Genomic DNA, 21,170 nt, shown 5'->3' with positions numbered 1-21,170 from the left:
TGAACTTAAAACACCTTTTTAAAAATACATAGACATATTTTCATCAGAAATAATCCACAGCAAGACAGAACAATCAATGTAATTGTACAAATGTATTTGTGCATTTTTGAGGGGAACATAGTCAGGCATCATTGTAGTGTTCAACTTTCATGAAATGTAGACTGGATAGATCCATATGGCTTTTTTAGCCATGGAGCCAATACCAACAAATTCACTTTAGTGTAAAAACTTTCAAAAATATATTCTGGTACAAAAAAAAAAGTCTAAAAAAAAATATTATAGCTCAATCAAACTAACGGCTCTTCTCCACCTGTTCTTTTGAACCATTATTGTAGTAAAATGTAATTCACTGTGTGAAGTGAAAATATCCCTGTTAAATACGTGCATATAAGAAATAAAGCAACTTAAAGCCAAGCAGATCATAAAGCAAATACAAAATTATCAATAAATACAATTATTATTATTATGATGATTATTTTCTACTGTCAGGCCATGGATGTGGTGTGCGCTGTGCAGGCAGGCATTCTGTAGAAATACTGCTACCTTCCACTAGGAAGAGCACAAAGGCAAAACACGAGAGCTTGGTGAAAGTTCTTCATACTTTTTCTTGGCACTGATGCATCTTTGTTCATTTTATCCTCCTATCACCAACATACCACTGCTGCATAGACTTTGAGACAGCAGTACCAGTGAGGGTGTGGGTGATAGCATTGAGTTTGAAGGGGCAATTAGTGCCTTTCAACAACACGAAAGCCTAGAAACCTGCTCCCCAGTCCCAAATGAACCACTATCCCTTACCCCCTTATGCACTTATTAGGATCTGAGAGGATTGGATAGGAGTAGCCCAAGAACGAATATGGCCAAACTAGTACCTAGAGCTGTGTGGGAAAGCCAGGGTGTGTGACGAAAGGTGAAATGCGTGTGGGAAATCAAGAGAAAAGGAGAAAGGGGGGACAAGCGAGTGAATGGAAAGTGAGACAGGTGGAGAGAAGTAAAAGTTTACATACAGGTTTTCCACTTGGTGGCCTAACTGTGGGAACAAACATGACCGACTAAGCGCTCTACTGCTCCACCATTATCCCTTTCACAAGAGTAGTACCCCCCCTCATGTTCTCTTTCAATCGTGCCATCTATCATATCTCAATCCTGTTTAAACACTCATATAATTAACTCATATATAACACTCTTTTCACTCCCTGTCTTCCAGACTGCAAGGTAGGAAACTGCAGGGGGTAAAAGAGTGATCTGGTCCCAGATCTGATTTAGACATCTTTCAAACTCCTATAGTTTACATCCTATAGTACTTTTTTTTTTACAGTGTTGTTTTATTACATTTGACTCTCAAATGCAACACCAAGCCCAGGCAGAAACACACAGTAAAGCTGCCACAGCGTTAACATACAGACCCACCAACTGCACCTTCATCAAGTTATCCCTGCTCTCCTCCATAGCACTAACAAACAGCAGAATGTGAGGCTCGATTTATATTTTAGGAGGGGGATGGATGGTTACCTACAATAAATAAGGATGCAAAGATAAAAGAAAAGAAACAGTTATTTCAATGGAAGAGAAAATAATGGCAACCGAACAGAAATAGTTTGACTCCAATAATACAGTGGCCCACAAGGGACACTAAATGTCACGAACAGGGTTCAAACAAAAACAATGTTCATCAATCAGGACACACAAGATGAAAAGTGTGCTTGGCACCAAAAGCACAGAAGTGACTAGGTATTAAAAGAACCAAAAGCCAACCAACACACACATACAAGAACACACACAAAATCTAACTGGGAGGCAATTTGAGCCACAGATCAGTTCTTCTTCTGGACTGAAATTCAATGTTTCAACCTCACTTAAAACGTCAAACTGTTCAATTGGAAAGATAACACATTGTAACAACAACTAAGGCATTTCAAAGTAGAGAGAAAATGTATTGTAAACACGTTATAAGAAGAGACGTTGAAGAAATAATGTCAAGATATTTCCGCGAGGCGCTGCAGCAGGCCGGAGAAGCCTGCGGCATGCTGGGACAGCTCGGCCACGCAGTTCACCATTTCCTGGGTGGCAGCGACTGATGGGTAGTTCTGGGCTGCCCCCTTCGTTGCCACAACGACAGCCTTCAGGGCCTGACACAGATGCCCACCTGAGGTTGTGACCTACGGAGAGAGAAAGACAAAAAGATATTGATTATGGATTCATCATAGGACAATATGCATTTTAATCTAAACTAAAAGTCCATAATCTTGTCCCTAATGCCTTAAACCTTGACCTAAATCTCATATGAATTATGTTACAAGCTGTTCTTCATCTTTGTATGTCATATCAAACCCTACATTTGGAATTAAATGCAACATCGTGTAAATTAGGCACCAAACTGAAGAAAAACTGAATGAAACTACCTTAACTCGTTTCCATTTTCCAGTTTCAAAACATTTTGCTACAGTGTGCCCTAATGAAAACAACCCTGTCATGAAATGTGTGCTGACCTTTGCCCTGAGGTCAGGAGAGGTCAGGAGGCGGGAGAGCGTGTCCCCGATGAACACCAGCTTGTGTGCCGTCACGATCAAACTCTTCCCCCGGGAAACGAAGACGCGGGGAGGTTGGTTCCCCTGCACGGTGCGGAAGAGCACGTCAATGGAATCGGCCAGACAGGAGAGGTGGGACAGAGACTGGGAAGAATAGAAGGAGAGCAACTCTGAGTCCTCCAGAGAGAGGGAGACGGGCAGAGGAGGGGAGGGGCTCAACTGGATGGAGAGAAAGAGAAAGACAGACAAGAGAGAGTGAGATAGAGCCATCATTGTAAGGGTAAAGAATGAACATTGTCACTCATGGAACTGCCATTTATTGTGTCATGGGCCCCAATTGTCAATTATGTCAAATTCTTAGAATCACAGATGACCTCTTGTTGTGTGCCTATGACATGTGGATGCAACCTAAGCCTAGAGATTTAGTGAGCATAAAAATGGCTGAAGGAGAGAAACGGTGAGATTTAGGGAGAGATACTGTTAAGGTAAACAAGTTGAGTTGATCCAGGCAGGTTGAAACTGGATAAAGGGGCAGAGAGAGACCAGGTTTACTGTCAAAGTAACCTACAGTTAGGTAGATCAATGTTGACTCACTGGACTGAAGGACAGTCCAGTGACTGAGCGCATGCGTGGTCGTGCGCACCTCCTCCAGGACTGCCGCACAGAAGAAATGCTAGGCTGAGCAGAGATTGAACTTCACTGAATTCGCCCCATTAGTTGGAATTATATAGATCAACGTTTTTTCTGTGATCGAATCAACATTAATTCAGCCACTTTTCAATGCAACAAACCAAAACAAATCTAACTTTGCAAAATGTAGTCTGATTTTGTTGAAGGCAGAGCCAGAGCTCAACAGAGTAGAATTCTATTGGCGGGGGTAGCCCAAGAAGAAACATGGCTTACTCAGGATACGTTATCAGAGTTGGTACAGCCACCCGGTTTCGTCACGCATCGCGCCAACAGAAACAAACATCTCTCTGGTAAGAAGAAGCGCGGGGGTGTATATGCCTTATAATTAACGAGTCGTGGTGTGATCATAACAACATACAGGAACTCAAGTCCTTTCGTTCACCTGACCTAGAATTCCTTACAATCAAATACCGACCGCATTAAGTACCAGGAGAATTCTCTTCGATTATAATCACAGCCGTGTATATCCCCCCCAAGCAGACACCTCGACGGCCCCAAAATAACTTCATTTGACTCTACATAAACTGGAAACCACATATCCTGCGGCTGCATTTATTGTAGCTGGGGATTTTAACAAAGCTAATCTGAAAACAAGGTTCCCTAAAATTTTATTAGCATATATCGAATGCACGACCCGGGCTGGCAGCATTCTGGATCATTGCTACTAACTTTCGCAAAGTATTCAAAGCCCTCCCTCACCCTCCCTTCGGCAAATCTGACCACGACTCAATTTTGTTGCTCCAAGCCTATAGACCGAAACTAAAACAGGAAACACCTGTGCTCAGGTCTGTTCAACGTTGGTCCGACCAATCTGATTCAAAGCTTCAAGATTACTACGATCACGTGGACTGGGATATGTTCCGGATAGCCTCAGACAACAACATTGATGTATACGCGGATTCGGTGAGCGAGTTTATTAGCAAGTGCATCTGTGAGGTTGTACCCACTGTGACTATTAAAAATCCACCACTTATTGTGTATAGGTGAGGTCGCAATTTACGCGATAAATTGGTTCATGCCAACTGCCAGCCACAAAAGAAAATCAGCCAGGCTCTTTTACGAACTTTACCAAATGGTAGCTATAAATGCAGAAGATGCGCACAGTGCAACAATATGATGAAGTGTGAATATTTCTGCCACCCACACACAGGAAAACGGTTCCAAATATATTACATTATTATGTGTTCCACCACCCATGTTATTTACATTATTAAATGTCCATGTGGGCTCTGCTATGTCGGTAAAACCTCTCGTTCTCTCAAACAGAGAATTAGTGAACACAAAAGTTCAAATGGGAGAAACGACAGGGATTATCCAGTCGCAGTACATTTCAATGACCTGAAGCATGACATTTTCACCTTTAGATTTTGTGGCATTGAGAAAGTTAAGATATCAGACAGGGGTGGTGATATCAATAATACTCTAAGTAAAAGAGAAGGTTTTGGGATTTTCACCCTCCAGACATTATTTCCTAAAGGACTTAATGATGAAATGCCTATGTTTGTTATGTTGTGAATTTGAACATGAATTATGTGCCTATTTAAGATTACTCTGTTTTTCGTACAATGTACCCAATGACTAATAAAAACTTGCTATGTCCTCATTGAGATTTTACAGACGTGTTTAATACGTCTTATATATACACACTTTTGTAATATTTATGAAATGCATATTAATATTTGGTGGCACTTATTTGTTTTTCCTTTGCCTCCAAACCCAGTCGATGTGTGGAACGGATGTGGGTGGGGCTAGGTCTACATAAGGGTGCAAATATAAAAAAAATCACAAAAGCTGACGAAGGCCGTGAGGCCGATACGTAAGCTTATTAAATATCAGTGATACTATCAAGAGCAGTGTGCGGTTTCCTGTTCAATTGTTGCCATGCACCTGCAAAGTAGATTGCTCAAGTGTGCGAGTGCCTTTTGAATTTTGTACCCACTGTGACTATTAAAACCTTCCCCAACCAGAAACCGTGGATTGAGGGCAGCATTCGCACAAAACTGAAAGCGCGAACCACTGCTTTTAATCATGGCAAGGTGACCGGAAACATGACCGAATACAGACAGTGTAGCTACTCCCTCCGCAAGGCAATAAAACAAGCTAAGCGTCAGTATAGAGACAAAGTAGAGTCACAATGCAATGGCTCAGACACAAGACGTATATGGCAGGGTCTACAGTCAATCACGGATTACAAAAAGAAAACCAGCCCCATTGCGGACACTGACATCTTGCTCCCAGAGAAACTAAACCACTTCTTTGCTCGCTTTGAGGACAATACAGTGCCACTGACACGGCCCGCTACCAAAACCTGCGGGCTCTCTTTCACCGCAGCCAACTTGAGTAAAACATTTAAACGTGTTAACCATCGCAAGGCTGCCAGCCTAGACGGCATCCCTAGCCGCGGTCCCCTGCGCATGCGCAGACCAGCTGGCTGGTGTGTTTACGGACATATTCAATCAATCCCTATCCCAGTCTGCTGTATGCCAGTCTGCTGCAACTGGGTCCTAGACTTTCTGACGGGCCGCCCCCAGGTGATGAGGGTAGGAAACAACATCTCCACACTGGGGCCCCACAAGGGTGCATTCTCAGCCCTCTCCTGTACTCCCTGTTCACCCATGACTGCGTGGCCATGCACGCCTCCAACTCAATCATCAAGTTTGCAGACGACACTACAGTGGTAGGCTTGATTACCAACAATGACGAGACAACCTACAGGGAGGAGGAGAGGGCCCTCGGAGTGTGGTGTCAGGTAAACAACCTCACACTCAACATCAACAAAACAAAGGAGATGATCGTGGACTTCAGGAAACAGCTTAGGGAGCACCCCCTATCCACATCGATGGGACAGTACTGGAGAAGGTGGAAAGTTAAGTTCCTCAGCGTACACATCACGGACAAACTGAAATGGTCCACCCACACAGACAGCGTGGTGAAGAAGGCGCTGCAGCGCCTCTTCAACCTCAGGAGGCTGAAGAAATGTGGCTTGTCACCAAAAACACACAAACTTTTACAGATGCACAATCGAGAGTATTCTGTCGGGCTGTGTCACCGCCTGGTATGGCAACTGCTCCGCCCACAACAGCAATGCTCTCCAGAGGGTAGTGCGGTCTGCACAACGCATAAACCGGGGGCAAACTACCTGCCCTTCAGGACACCTACATCCCCCGATGTCACAGGAAGGCCAAAAAGATCATCAAGGACAACAACCACCCGAGCCACTGCCTGTTCACCCCGCTATCATCCTGAAGGCGAGGTCAGTACAAGTGCATCAAAGCTGGGACCGAGAGACTGAAAAACAGCTTCTATCTCAAGGCCATCAGACTGTTAAACAGCCACCACTAACATAGAGTGGCTGCTGCCAACACACTGACTCAAATCTCTAGCCACTTTAATAATAAAGAATTTGGATGTAATAAATGTATCACTCGTCACTTTAAACATATGAGATGAGTCATGTAGGGTATACTGTACTCTACACCATCTACTGCATCTTGCCTATGCCGCACGGCCATCACTCATGCATATATTTATATGTACATATTCTTATTCATTCATTTCGCTACACTCGCATTAACATCTGCTAACCATGTGCATGTGACCAATCAAATTTGATTTGACGAGCGGTCTTTGAATCACCGGCGAGTGAATACGCTTTTCAGATCGCAGTATACACATTTGTTGACATTCTTTGCTAGTTAGCAAGTTATTTGCCTAGTTACAAATAAGTATAGGTCAGCGTTGGGGAGTTACTGCCTCCTACAAGAGCACAAAACGTATAGGCTACATTTCAAAAAGCCAGTCAGGTAAAAAAAAGCGTGTGTTAAATAAAAGGGGCAGTGTTTTTCAACCCAGGCTTGAATATGCAAATAAGCCAATAGACAGAGGGGTAGTCTACATTGTCTAATTCTCTGTATGGTAATAATTTACTTTATAAAGTGGTTTCTTGCATCATACAACACAATGCAATTCTTACAACGTTCAAGTTCCCGCTCACAAGACCTAGAATTGATCTCGGTGCCCCAGAAAACAAGGGAACATTGGTAGGAGCTCATCAGTAAACACATATACAGAATCAATGATTCATCTGAGAGTGTAGTGAGTGTACGTGGTGTGAAAATTCAAGTTGTGTGGTGATGGGTGTTAAAATGGAGTGTGTGTGTGAGAGAATGAGATTGTGTGAGCGTTTGTGTGACAATTGGACAGTACGTGTGGTGTGAGAATGATTGTGTGTTTTACCCTAGGCTCTGTGGTGTGAAGGGTCTGGTTTGACCTATTCTCTGTTCGGGCATCTGAGGGAGGCTCTGGCTTTCCCTGGGGAGGAAAAAAGAGACAGATACATGACTTTTACACATACAGCTATGGGCCCAGACATCAGATACTGTCTATTAAAACTGGATCCAGCAAGCGCACTTATTAAATAAAGGTGTCTGCTTAATGAGTAAAACGCAATGGAAAATGCAGACAGGTGCCAGCAAGACTGAAGACTGACCTGCAGTTTCACGTATCCCACACTGTCTCCAAGAGGAAGTGGTGCCGGGGCGGGTGTCAGACTTATTCCTGCGTACTCGTTCCCCATCCCCTCCTCTCCGTCGCTCTGCCCCACAGTGATGGACATGGTCACAGTGGAGGGTTGTGCGGGGGGCCGAGGGAACGCCGGCTGGGGGGTGGGGGGTAAGGGTCTCTCCTGGATCCAGCTACCCTTGCGTGGTCCCATACTGCTCCCTACTGGTTTCACCTCAGCTACGGGCAGGGCGGGTAGGGGTCTTCGGGAGAGGGAGTCCTGGGAAGGGAGGCGGGGCCGCCCCTGGGTCTGAAATAGGATGGTGGAGTCCTCCAGCGCTCGTTGGACCATAGAGAGAAGAGTATCTGACGGAGGGGCGTGGCCACCGGCAGACAAAGCAGGAAGTAGGTCTGAGAGACAGGCCCAAGTCTGTTGGAGAGGGGGAGGGACCTCGTCGGGTTGACTCGTCTTCCAGACGGACAGGATCTCAGCCAGTGAGGTTGCCAGATCCCTCGAGGAGACAGGGGCACACGAGGCAGAGCTAAGCACCGATTGGACAAGGCCCGAAAGCGAGTTCCTCCATTGGACATCACCAGACCCATTACTGGATACAGATAGCCGACGTGTGGAAGACGAAGACGACGTTGACATCGTCGAAGAGGGCAAGACGTCAAGGGTGAGAGCGGGCATGTCATAGACGCCACAGTCCGGCTCGGTGGTGGACCCCGGGTCACTGCCCTCGCCTAGCCCAAGCGGAGCCCTCTTCCCTGAGCCGGGGACAGAGTAGACCTGGCCGCTCTCCGTCCCCTCTAGGTGGGCGATGGTGGACATGTCCCCCAGGCCCAGGGGTAGGCCAGGAAGGGTTGGGAGGCTGTAAACATCCTCCTCCGATTCATCAGTAATAACAGCCGTTGGGACGTTGACAGTCTGCTGCTGGGGCTCTGACGATGTGCTAAGTATGATGGTGGGAATATCATAGACCTGAGAGACGGAAGGAGAGAGAGAAAAAGCTCTACCATTACTGTCATTGTTCTTGAAGCCTTTCGAAATCAGTCATTCTAAGGTCATTGGTCATTAGTACTGTTTGTTATAGATGTATATTCTAGGGTGGAGAAAAGAGGAGGAGATTGTATAGCCTGGCTTATACATTCCCACTGCAGTATAAACAGTTGGGTGTGACAGGGAGAAAATAGCAGCAGCACTATTCAGACCGGACAGACTAGATTGCAGCAGACAGAGAAACAGGTGTGACAGAGAGAGCGGGGCTGTGGGAGGAAGGAACAGGTGGAGGAAAGTTGAGAGCTGAGAGAGAAAGAGGGGGTTGGGAAGAGAGAGAGGGGTGGGGAGGAGTGAGGCGGAAAGGGAGAAGCCGAGGGAGGGAAAGTTGAGAGCTTGGGGGGGGGAGAGGGACAGATAAATAGAGGGGTCGAGAGAGAAATACAGAGTGAGAGAGAGGAGACCGGTGGTCTCTGTACTGTAGAGGATGGATTCTGACTGACCTCTGACTCTAGGTCAGTGTGTGGGGGAAGGGAGCGGGGTGTGTTGTAGATGCTGTCATCGTCACACAGCGCTGCTGGGGCTGGCCGCTGCCACCTACTCATGGGAGGAGTATCATACACCTAGGAGACCAGGCAGACCACAAGACAGCATGTTATAAGACTGTGACCTTGTGCTTATAACAAGCGTATAACAATGTCAGACATGTAGTTCACATAAGCTAAGTTTCCATCCAATTGGCCACAAAGAAAATATGTGCATTTTCCCACACAAAACGTACTTTCCCGCTTCAGGTTTCACGTACCGCATAAAAATAAAATGTTCAATGTGTTTCCATCGCATTTTCAACTACATGATGACATTATTATGGATAAGAGAGAGAATATTTGTATTTGTCATACAGCAGTCAAGCATTGATTATCATGTCACATCGATATTTATTGAAAATGAGGATCAAGGTCATCACCGTGCACATTCACAGCCCTGTGAAGTTCATCACTTATTTCATGTGTAGCCCAATAAACTGCATGGTTTCCCGAGTCGTAGTGGGAGGACCACACACCATGTCATCGTCATTCCAATATTACTTCGATATGATGGTTGTTATATCAATATTTTGCACATAAATAAAAGGAGTTTCCACGGCATGTGGCGGCATTTATCAAGTTAATACCGAAACGTCCTGTTTCCATCACAGCTGTCGTGATTTTTTTATCTTAAACGGTATGACTTTACTTGCACTAAAACTGTGGATGGAAACGTGGTTAGTGGTTAACTAGGATTGGCGTTTTCCCTGACTTGACAGGGAAAAACTCTGGGCCTAATCATGACAAGAGACTGTGGAGAGAAAGAGATGGAATAAGAGGGGCAGGAAAGAAAGAGAGCAGGGACATTGAACTTGGAAAGGTCTTCCCTTTCTCTATTACCTGTTCATCGAGGCTGTCGTCATCAGGATCTGCACACTCTCCGTCCTCGCCTTTCTTATTCTGCCCATTCAACGCCATCCTTCCATCTTTACTCTCTTGGTACTGGGGTACAGGAGTCGACTGGGGGGTGGAGAGGGCAGGCTGAGAGGTGGATACAGGGGTTACGGACTGGGGCAAGTCTTTTCTGGTTACCCCCCTCACTGGAGGGGCTGGAGGAGGGGGCTTACGAGCAAAGTTTGGGGATCCAGGCACCCGGCCATGTCCCTGTCCTGTTCTGGCCAGCAAGGGGGAACCCCTGAGGGGGGCAGCAGGAGCTAGCTTCCCCCTGGTGATGGGAGGGGTGGAGGGCACTCCACCCTGACCACCAGGGGTCCCTGGGGTTTTGGGGGTCACCCCTTTCAGCTGAGGTTTGGGGGATCCCTGTGCGAGGACGGGTGGAGTCCTGAGAATCCCTGCTCCCACAGGGGTGGGGGTCTGGTACATCATCCGAGGGGTGTCCTGTGCCAGTTTGGATTGAGGGGTGAGGGGCTTAAGGGGGGCTCCCCCGCCCCCGTTTATCTGTGAAAGGGTGAAGCTCTGAGCCTCCAGGACCCTAGTAGTGATGGGAGTAACCTGGGTCGACACAGTCCCCCCGACTAACCCTCCTGTGGGGGTCTGGTAGACCTCCTCGCTGGGCAGGACCATCCCTCTGGGGACCAGGTAACAGCCGTCAGAGTGGCCTACCGCCGCTACAGTCTCCCTGGGGACCAGGTAAGTGTTGTCCTCTGGCCCCTCTGGAGCTAGACCCACCGCCCGAGGAATCCCGCCGGGGGCCAGGTAGACATTCTCTGGTCCAGGGTCTCCAGCCAGACCCCTGTGGTGCTGGGGCCCGAGAGCTGTGGGGGTGGAGGGGGTCTGGTAGAGGCTCCCAGCGGAGTCTGTGCCTCTGGACCGGAGAGATGGCGAGCGGGGGCGGCCCGTCACCCCAACGTCCCAATCGGGACAGGGGCGTGTGCCGGAGCTGGAGCGGGAGCGGGGTCGACCCCCTACCTCGGCCTGCCGGAGGACCCCTGGTCTAGAGGCGACAGGCACCGCCCCTGGGCTCTGGTACAGGGCCTCCCCCAGGCTAGGTGGGGTGCGGTAGACCCCATCCACATCCTCCGTGGAGACTGCCGTGCGGGCCAGGGGTACTGGGGAGAGGTACACAGAGTCCTCGCTGGGGGCGCGGCTGGGGGGTCTGGAGTCGACCCCTGGGGCGGGGGCGGTGTGGAGGAGGCGGAGGCGGTTGGCGGGGGCGATGCCCTGGCGCCCGTGGAGGGAGCAGAGCCACCAGCCAGGACCCCCTCCCTGCTCCTGTTCTAGAACCATCAGGATGTCTCCCTTCCGGAAGGCCAGCTCCTCAGGGCTCTCTGCTGCATTGTCAAACAGGGCCTTCGCCAGCACCGTCTGAGGAGAGCGAAAAAGATATAACCAAAAAATATATTTTTTAAATATTACACAATAATTACTCAGAAATAAAGGGAGATTCACAAACAATCATCAGTATCCTAGTTAACACGTGGTCTGGAAAAAGTCTGGGCCCTATTCATAGGGGTACATACACACTGAAGATAGAAATGCATGCAGAGACAGAGAAATGCATGCAGAGACAGAGAGATGGCCTGACTTCACACTGGGAAGCACACATCTACATACTGACTGGACATAGACAAATGCATTGACTTGATGCCAAGAAAGAGAATGAGAATAGCTATTTGTATAAGAGTCTTAGTGAAAAGAAGAGAAAGATGGGGTGGGAGAAGCAAAACAAAACAGAGTGGTGTGAGAGAGAGAGACTCATTCAGAGCGCAGTCACACAATGAATAAATACATACTGATATAAGTGCTGAATCACTGCATATTCAGTCACTGCACACATTACTTACTTATAGGGGGAATAGAAAAGAGACAGTGAGAGGAGGGAGGTCAATTATTTAAAAGACAAGAGGAGTAAATGGTAATGAGAAAAGGAAGGGAGGGAGGGAGGGAGGTAGGCAACATCTGTCTCTAGTTTGGGGTTTAATTGCCATCCCTTGGCCCTCCTATCATGTTCTCCTTTTCAAAGCCCTAACCCCCTGGGGATTGGCTATAGAGACACAAGCTGAGCCCCGGGCCATGTTCAGTCTCAAGGAAACGTTTTCAAACAAAGTGAAACAGTGTCTGATTGTCCGATTAGATTTTTGTTTTAGGTTGCAAAACACATTGCTACGGTACGCACACCGCCAAATGAATAAGAGCTATACTCAAACACCAGCTCAAGTGGATGGACGCCAGGACAATGTTCAATTACTTAAAAAACGCATCCTTCATTCATTCCCTTCCCTGAATTATGTAATCACTGATTTGACAGTATTTGATGGGAAAAACGAAAGGTTCACTTCAGCCAAATGTCCTTAAACACGCCCGATCCAGTTACGTCATGATGATTCTCCCAAAGAAAAAAGGATCATGCATTTTTTAAAGTATTCAAACAGTACCCTGGATTGAAACAGCAGTATAGTGCCATGTCACCAGTTGGGCGCCTTTCCATCTGTGCCCGCTTTAATCACCATCTCTCATACAAAAGCGCGCACACACACACACACACGATTTCTACTCACTGAGAGGGACATGTTTGCTCTTCCTCAGACAGTGCTCCTGTCAGGATGTTGGGTCAAACAGACTCACAAGCAGACATGGTCCTCCATCTATATCCAAGAGGTGAACTGGTGACTGCTGCAGAGTCCAAACACAGGATCCAAGTTGTGTTCGAGGGCAACACCACCAGCCTCCTTCAAGGCTGCAAAGGTTGAGAGATGTCCAGCTTTCTTCGCTCGCCAAAGCCCAATGGGTTCTTCTGTGTTGAGGGCATGATTGAACTGCTCCTTCTTGGCTCAGTGTTGTTGACAGTAACTTTCAAGAAAATTAGAAAAGCCAGTTGGGCTGGATCGTGATGTCATCTTTAGATCACACTCCTGATAACCACTGAAGAAGAATCCTAGTCAGGGGAATATGATGATCAGTTATTGATGTTCTGTAACTTTGTAAACAATATTTGATGTCAATGTCTACCACTGATCTATAACCAATTCATAACTTCAGTGGTATTCTTACCGTATCCAATATTGTGGTCACACATCCTAGCTCTAATTTTGATACCTGTACTATAATATCGTGGAGATGAGTAAACTTAATTTACGACATAAAGTAATCTACTCAGCGGTTGTATCAGTGCCAGACATTGGGATCACCCAGTAAAAAGCATAGACCATGGCATAGATATGACGTATTATTTCTTAACTAACGTAAACTAGCCACCTAAAGTTAGCAAGCATCTTACCCTCTCGCTGATCAAATGAAAATATACCGCAAAAATAATGCATTTCCAAGATTTTGCTAGCAAACAATTTCACCAACATTATCCACGTATGTAAAATCGATGGAGGCTAGCTAGCTTGCTACAGTAACGTTAGCTGCTAGCTACAGTAGCTGGCAAAACAAAAGGGGGCATGAAATCCATTCGCAGCGAGCAAACTTCAGCCAGGCATCAAATTACACTCACTTATTGTTTCGTTAGCTAGCGTACCTACCCGTAATGCTCCAGAAAATAAAGATATCGAGCATTCCCTTATTTCAGCAGAGGGAATTCGTGGCCAACGAGATTTTTCTTTTCTCTCTCCCTCCTGAGAAGGACTACGTAATTTGATACGATCAATAATGTACACAAAACCTTGATTGTAAAATGGCCATTGAGAGGCTTTGAGAAACCCAGTCGGCCATATTGTCACTTCCCATTCGGGGCAGTCCTCCATAGAAATGAATGGAATTCCACAATATTTCAGTGAAATGTTTCAAGAAAAAAAATTACATGTATTTAAGTATTTTTGTCGTTGTAGTGGGGACAGTAACATTACTACTCTCTAAAAAAATACTTTAAATGTATTTTTCATTGTTTTATTTGTATATTTAGCTAACATAATACAATTTAAAAGTATGCATTCAGGTTTCTGTAATAGAATAAACGTGTCATAAACCAATGTAGACATTAATAAGTGCATTTATATTATTTTTTTTTAAATGGAGGATTACCAAGATGACTGCACGGTGGATTCAATACAGCGCCCCCTGTCAGACGTCCAGGGTTTATACACATCATTGAATACAACCCTCTTGCAGTAAACGCGCAAGAATTTTGAGGATGGAGAAACCGAAGTTTATAGCTCCACCTTCAGCATTTTATTCTGGAGACTCTGGGGGTAAGGTACGTGCCCCCAGAGTTGAGTCTGTGCCGTGTTGGCCAGGCAAAGAGAGATGTGGTAACCAACGATGGCAAAGCAAGAAGTTGCTATGCTGTTTGCATTGCGCCAGGATGCGTGTACATACATATTATCTTCATGACAGAGACAGTAGAGAAAGCGAGACACTCCACTCCCTATTTTTTTTCTCGGATTGGGCAGGGTCACTCTGGTCTACCTATTCCCCAGCCCCGCAGAGCGGGTGCCCCAGAAGGGAGACATCACTTGCAAAAAATATTTCTGGTTGGGACGGGTGGGGAGATCATTACATTTGTAATGTCTTTATTCTTTTGGAACTTTTGTGAGTGTAATGTTTACTGTTAATTTTTATTGTTTATTTCACTTTTGTTTATTATCTAGTTCACTTGCTTTGGCAATGTTAATATATGTTTCCCATTCCAATAAAGCCCTAAAATTGATTTTGAAATGAGTGGGGAAGGGACAATAAGTAAACCAGAGCCATTGGTCTCACGCGGGAAAGTATGCTCACACGAGACAGGGAACGTCCACTTACACAGACCATTTCTTCAAACATCGTGGCTGCGGTTTCGGATTTTCTAGAACCAGCTTTACTGTTGCAAAAATACGGAGATTTCTGCGCATGCAGGATCCACTAGCCTACCTCCATTCAGCTGCTGCTCAGTCACTATGTGACTCTACTGCCACCTGTACACATAACAGTTAAAACAAACTTAGTTTGTCTGTTGTAACAACAGGCTATTGCAAACATAAACAGGAACAACACAAAAAAGGTTGTCTAGCAATTTCATGTTATTTGTTCAGAAGGGGAGTAACATGCAGCCTTTTAGGCAAGCTATATGTAGCAATCACAGCATATTAAAAGCAAGACACAGACAGGCAGTCCACAGCAGGGGCATCATGCTCATATGGGGCACAGGTGCACGTACCCCCTCAGATTTGCCCTGTTTAGCCCAGATAGGTTCCCAACCTCATAACTAACTACCAAGATGCCATTTCAGGCTATCAATCAAGTTAGAGCAGCTAGCTTGCCTACCTATCTTAGCTGACATGCCTGCTGGCAAGGTTGGTAGACTTTAGAAAAGCAAGCAACCAAAATGTAAACCTATTGTAGTTAGAACCTGTTATAGACCACCAGACCAGTACAAGTTTTATGAATGGTTGAAGACTTGTTCCAACTGTACAGACTTTGGTAAATCAGAGGTTATTGTTACTGGTGATTTTAATACAGATATGCTCTAATAGGACCATGCTACTTTTAAAGATCTTAAGAATTTTTGTAATCTGTTTGCTTTTTACCAGTTGATTAATGAGCCCACCAGGGTCTGTCCTTCTACCCAAACCATCATTAACCTTGTGTTGGTGTCGGATAGATCAAGGATATCAAATAGTAGTAGGGTTGTAAACTATGGGCTCAGTGGTCATTCCATCCTTTTCTGTAGTAGGAAGGTTCAGAAAACAGTTTTTAATTGTCATAACTTAATAAAAATTAGGGCTATGAAGAATTATGGTGCAGATATTTTTGTTCATTGTTTGAGCAAATTGGACTGGTCTGCTGTATTGAAATGCAATGAGGAGGAGAATGCCTGGGGCCATTTTAAATCATTGTTTTTACATGCTGTAGATAAGCAGGCTACAGTAAAAAAAAAAAAAAAAAATGTAAAGGTTAGAATTAAGGACGATCACAGGAACGGAAGTGGTTAAAACAAGGCCTCATACCTTTTAAAGGGTTAATCAATTGTGGTATGATAAACTGTAAATACCTCTCTGTGTGTGTTAACACCTGTTTTGAATGTTGTGCCCTCCAGACACTATCAGAAGGCGGAAACCGCCTATGCTCAGAAGGAGTCTGAGCCCCAAGGTGGCTATCTGAGGTTCTGAGAATACGACTGGTTTTCTGAGAACACAAGGCTGCTGCAGCAGGCCTGATGAAAACAGCCACCTGTCAGAAGAAGCTTAGACTCCTTCACATTGTTATGACCCTATATGTCACGTTCTGACCATCGTTCTTGTGTGTTTTCCTTGTTTTAGTGTTGGTCAGGACGTGAGCTGGGTGGGCATTCTATGTTGTGTGTCTGGTTTGTCTATTTCTATGTTTGGCCTGATATGGTTCTCAAGGTAGCCTGTTTTGTGTTGGGTTTTGTGGGTGATTGTTCCTGTCTTTGTGTTTGTGGCACCAGATAGGACTGTTTCGGTTTTTTCACGTTTCTTGTTTTGTAGATTGTTGTATTTTCATCTTTATTAAAGATGGTCAAAAATAACCACGCTGCATTTTGGTCCGCCTCTCTTTCACCAGAAGAAAACCGTTACACTATACCTGTGATGAAAGGTCAAGTTTCGGTCAAACCCACTTCCGAGCTTTTAATTGCTGACAGGATGATTGTTGCTATTAGGGGGAGGTTAGAATTATTAAAATGTTGTTGCCAGGGAAAGTCATGCAAGGAGGACTGGGGATATACTGTACTATGTACCAACTTCTGCCTACAAATTGTATTACTAAAGGAGAATTGTAATACTTAAACAGAGAGTCTGCGTTTCCTTTCTACTACCAATATATATGTTTGATAATTATATAGACCTCATCATCTGAAGAACTTGACCAACAATTTGGCGAGCCTGCCAGGAGCGAGTGACCACTTCGCTGGACTGACCATTGATCCACGTCAAGCACTACAAAATTACAAGGTAAGCAGGCGCCTGTTATATCTATATAAGTCTGTCATTTGCTATAGCACATTGTGGTTAATGAGTCATTCTGGCAAGTAAGTGGCGCCTCGCTGTTAAATTTATACGAACCTACATTTCTCTGGAATAATTGAACGTTTGAAATTGTTAGACAACCCTTGGGAGGAAGCACAGACCACCTAGGTGGAAGTAGGTTATACATATACGCTAAATGTTTATGAGACTTGGTGATAGGTCTTAGGGCACAAATTCCAAGTATAAAATGCAGATTGTTGATAGAATTGAGTTGTTGAAATATTTTCTGATAACTGAATTTGTTATTGTTCCGTTTATGATATTTTCTGTGTATTATGACTGGATGGTGGAACATTAAACCAGGAGTTAGTTATAAACAATATAATGCCCATGTATTTGAATTAACTGAATGCACATTCGGATCAGATGCTCGAAGAGTTGCCTGTGGGGGTATAAACCTTAACGCATACACCCTTGCTGTGTTAGGAAATAGACCTACCCGTGTGTTACTGACCCGGAATGCAGGGAAAACTCAGGAAAAGTGACAGACATAAATATATGTGCAACAGAGGACTCTGGGTGAGAATGGTGCCAACTCACCTGGGGTAAAGCCAGAGCGCCCTGCCTGCTGCCTCGATTCCCAGAGGAACCAACCCGGCACCGACCAGCAGTGTGACCTCTGCGGCCACAGATGGTGCACGAGAGGAAACCCCCTCCGGTCTCCCTGTGCACCACCCTCCCAGCTCCATTGGTATCGGAGAGGGGGTGCGGAAGGATGGAACCACCAGACCCCGATCTGGACGCCCGCGAGTAGCCAGCAGGTTGTCCAGCCGGATGGACAGGTCCACCAGCTGGTCGAAAGGGAGGGTGGTGTCTCTATAGGCCAGCTCCCGACGGACGTCCTCGAGCAGACTGCAGCCGGTAGTGGTCGATCAGGGCCCTGTTGTTCCATCCCGCGCCGGCAGCCAGGGTTCTAAACTCCAGGGCAAACTCCTGATCACTCTTCGTCTCCTGCCTCAGATGGTAGAGGCGCTCACCCGCCGCTCTGCCCTTGGGCGGGTGGTCGAAGACTGCCCGGAAACGGCAGGTGAACTCCTCAAAATGGTCCAACGCCGCATATCCCTCTCTCCACATGGCGTTGGCCCACTCCAGGGCTTTCCCGGTGAGGCACGAGACGAGGGCAGACACCCTCTCATGGTCCGATGGAGCTGGGTGGACCGTGGCCAGATAGAGGTTAAGTTGAAGGAGGACTCCCATCGTACTTCTGTGGCAAGGAGAGACGGATCCCACTGGGCTCAGGTGGGAAAGGGGCGCTCAGGAGAGATGCCGGTTGTGCTGGTGGAGGCGCTGGAAGAACTCTCTGTCTCTACCAGCAGTCCATTGTCTGGACAACGCGATCCATGGCGGTGCCCAGATGGTGAAGCATAACCGCATGCTCCTGGACGCGCTCCTCCACCTCCATGGCCGGGGTACCTTCTCCTGCTGACTCCATAGGTGGTCTGAGATTCTGTAATGGGTGCGTGTTGGTGGCAGGGAAGTCAGGCGCAGGAGAATCGAACTTGCTATAAACGGAGTTGTTTAATCAGTGCTTCACAAAACTCCAAAACCAAAATTTACAAAATAAATAAAAGTGGGTACAAAACCCGTCGCACACAAACATATAATCAAACAATCTCCGACAAGGATATGAGGGGAAACAGAGGGTTAAATACACAACATGTAATTGATGGGATTGGAACCAGGTGTGAAGGAACACAAGACAAGACCAATGGAAAATGAAAAATTGATCAGTGATGGCTAGAAGGCCGGTGACAATCGACCGCTGAACACCGCCCGAACAAGGAGGGGGACCGACTTCGGTGGAAGTCATGACAAGCTCAGAGTTGTCTGAGGGGCCGGTCGCAATGAAACCCGCCACCCCTCTACAGTTTTTAATTGGGAAATACCCCACTATGGAAAAAGACAAACTGGGTTTCAAGAAATGGCATGATTGGTTTCAACTGTTCTGCCTTATTATTATTCGACCATGCTGGTCATTTATGAACATTTGAACATCTTGGCCATGTTCTGTTATAATCTCCACCCGGCACAGCCAGAAGAGGACTGGCCATCCCACATATGCTCTCTCTAATTCTCTCTTTCTTTCTCTCTCTCGGAGGACCTGAGCCCTAGGACCATGCCCCAGGAATACCTGACATGATGACTCCTTGCTGTCCCTAGTCCACCTGACTGTGCTGCTGCTCCAGTTTCAACTGTTCTGCCTTATTATTATTCGGCCATGCTGGTAATTTATGAACATTTGAACATCTTGACCATGTTCTGTTATAATCTCCACCCGGCACAGCCAGAAGAGGACTGGCCACCCCACATAGCCTGGTTCCTCTCTAGGTTTCTTCCTAGGTTTTGGCCTTTCTAGGGAGTTTTTCCTAGCCACCGTGCTTCTACACCTGCATTGCTTGCAGAGAAACGACAGTCCATCATTACTTTAAGACATGAAGGTTAGGCAATCTGGAAAAAATCAATAACTTTCAAGGTTTCTTCAAGTGCAGTGACAAACACCATCAAGCGCTATGATGAAACTAGATCTCATGAGGACCACCACAGGAAAGGAAGACCCAGAGTTACTTCTGCTGCAGAGGATAAGTTAATTAGAGTTAACTGCACCTCAGATTGCCGCCCAAGTAAATGCTTTGCGGAGTTCACGTAACAGACACATCTCAACATCAACTGTTCAGAGGAGACTGCGTGAATTAGGCCTTCATGGTCAAATTGCTTCAAAGAAACCACTACAAAGAACACCAATAATGAGAAGAGAATTGATTGGGCCAAGAAACACGAGCAATGGACAATAGACCAGTGGAAATCTGTCCTTTGGTCTGATCTGACCTTTGGTCCAAATTTGAGATTTTTGGTTCCAACTGCTGTGTCTTTGTGTATGCAGGGTAGGTGAACAGATGATCTCTGCATGTGTGGTCCCACCGTTAAGCATGGAGGTGTGATGGTGTTGGGGTACTTTGCTGCTAACAGTGTCAGTGGTTTATTTTGAATTCAAGGCACACTTAACCAGCATGGGTACCACAACATCGATACGCCATCCCATCTGGTTTACGCTTAGTGGGACTGAGCTGGTTTGCGATGAGTTGGACCTCAGATTGAAGGAAAAGCAGCATATGTGGGAACTGCTTCAAGACTGCTGAAAAAGCATTCCAGGTGAAGCTGGTTGAGAGAATGCCAAGAGTGTGGAAAGCTGTCATCAAGACAAAGCATGGCTACTATGAAGAATCTCAAATATAAAATATATTTTGATTAACCCTTTTTTGGTTACTACATGATTGTATATGTGTTATTTCATAATTTTGATGTCTTCACTATTATTCTACAATGTAGAAAATAGTACAAATAAAGAAAACCCCTTGAATGTGTAGGTGTGTCCAAACTTTTGACTGGTACTGTATATATATAATACATTGAATTTAGCATAATGATTATGGCTTCATATGGCAGGAAAAAGCTGTTTTCAGTGTTAGAAAAATGCAACATTCTCCAACTTCTGGATTGGTGGCCTACCTCCCCTCTGGACCACACCCAAGCCATCCTCACATACTTTATACTTTGTGCCCCCTCAGATTTTTGGGGTGTATGATGCCACTTGGTCAATAGCGATTTAATGTTATTTTTTAATCATCATTACAAGGATTGGCTAAACAGGAGGAAAACGTCTGGCTATATGACAGCAACTATAAGGATTATATCATCAAACAAAATGCTAATTGTTTTGTCCCCAATGCAATGTGTTGACTGCATATTGCTTGTGCTACTACGGCAATATCCGTTACAACAGACAGAGAAGGTTGTAGCCTTCACAATATTTTTGGAACGTTCGTTTAAAACGCAGCTGTTCAGAAATATGAGGAAGAGATATAGGATTCATCATCATATCGATCAAATTGGTTGATGGTTCAGAAGAGGGTGAGTAAAGAGATTTCAGAAAGTTTCCAGAGGGGCGGGGGCGAAAATTCCCCTTTTCGTAACATTAGCCTTTTCCCAATGCTAAACT

The 21,170-nt window shown here is 45.7% G+C and overlaps 1 protein-coding gene across 3 annotated transcripts; it reads right to left on the bottom strand.

The window, feature by feature from the left end:
- Nucleotides 1–73: 73 nt before the first annotated feature.
- Nucleotides 74–13,916, bottom strand: LOC139378918 (breast cancer anti-estrogen resistance protein 1-like). Of its 3 annotated transcripts, none has more exons than XM_071121527.1 (8): nt 13,730–13,916; nt 12,761–13,137; nt 10,143–11,567; nt 9,219–9,338; nt 7,708–8,700; nt 7,455–7,529; nt 2,490–2,747; nt 74–2,159 (listed from the first exon to the last, which is right to left on the bottom strand). In XM_071121527.1, the coding sequence occupies exons 2-8, from the start codon at nt 12,770–12,772 to the stop codon at nt 1,977–1,979; spliced, it is 3,066 nt and encodes a 1,021-aa protein (XP_070977628.1). In that variant the 5' UTR covers nt 12,773–13,137; nt 13,730–13,916; the 3' UTR covers nt 74–1,976. The 3 variants fall into 3 exon arrangements, with proteins under 3 accessions (XP_070977628.1, XP_070977631.1, XP_070977630.1); XM_071121530.1 differs by having other exon boundaries at nt 2,490–2,612; XM_071121529.1 differs by having other exon boundaries at nt 12,761–13,052; nt 13,730–13,874.
- Nucleotides 13,917–21,170: the final 7,254 nt, after the last annotated feature.

This window comes from Oncorhynchus clarkii, chromosome 21, assembly GCF_045791955.1.
Source record: "Oncorhynchus clarkii lewisi isolate Uvic-CL-2024 chromosome 21, UVic_Ocla_1.0, whole genome shotgun sequence".
Lineage (NCBI taxonomy): Eukaryota > Metazoa > Chordata > Actinopteri > Salmoniformes > Salmonidae > Oncorhynchus > Oncorhynchus clarkii.
Note: the sequence above shows the minus strand (reverse complement) of the source record. Positions and strands in the feature narration are given on the sequence as shown.

Excerpts from the sequence above, each read along its gene's own strand:
- LOC139378918 (XM_071121527.1), bottom strand. Across the intron at positions 9,339-10,142 it reads ACGACAGCCTCGATGAACAG|GTGTATGATACTCCTCCCAT; the intron begins GTAATAGAGAAA and ends CTGGTCTCCTAG. Across the intron at positions 2,748-7,454 it reads TTCACACCACAGAGCCTAGG|TTGAGCCCCTCCCCTCCTCT; the intron begins GTAAAACACACA and ends CTCTCCATCCAG.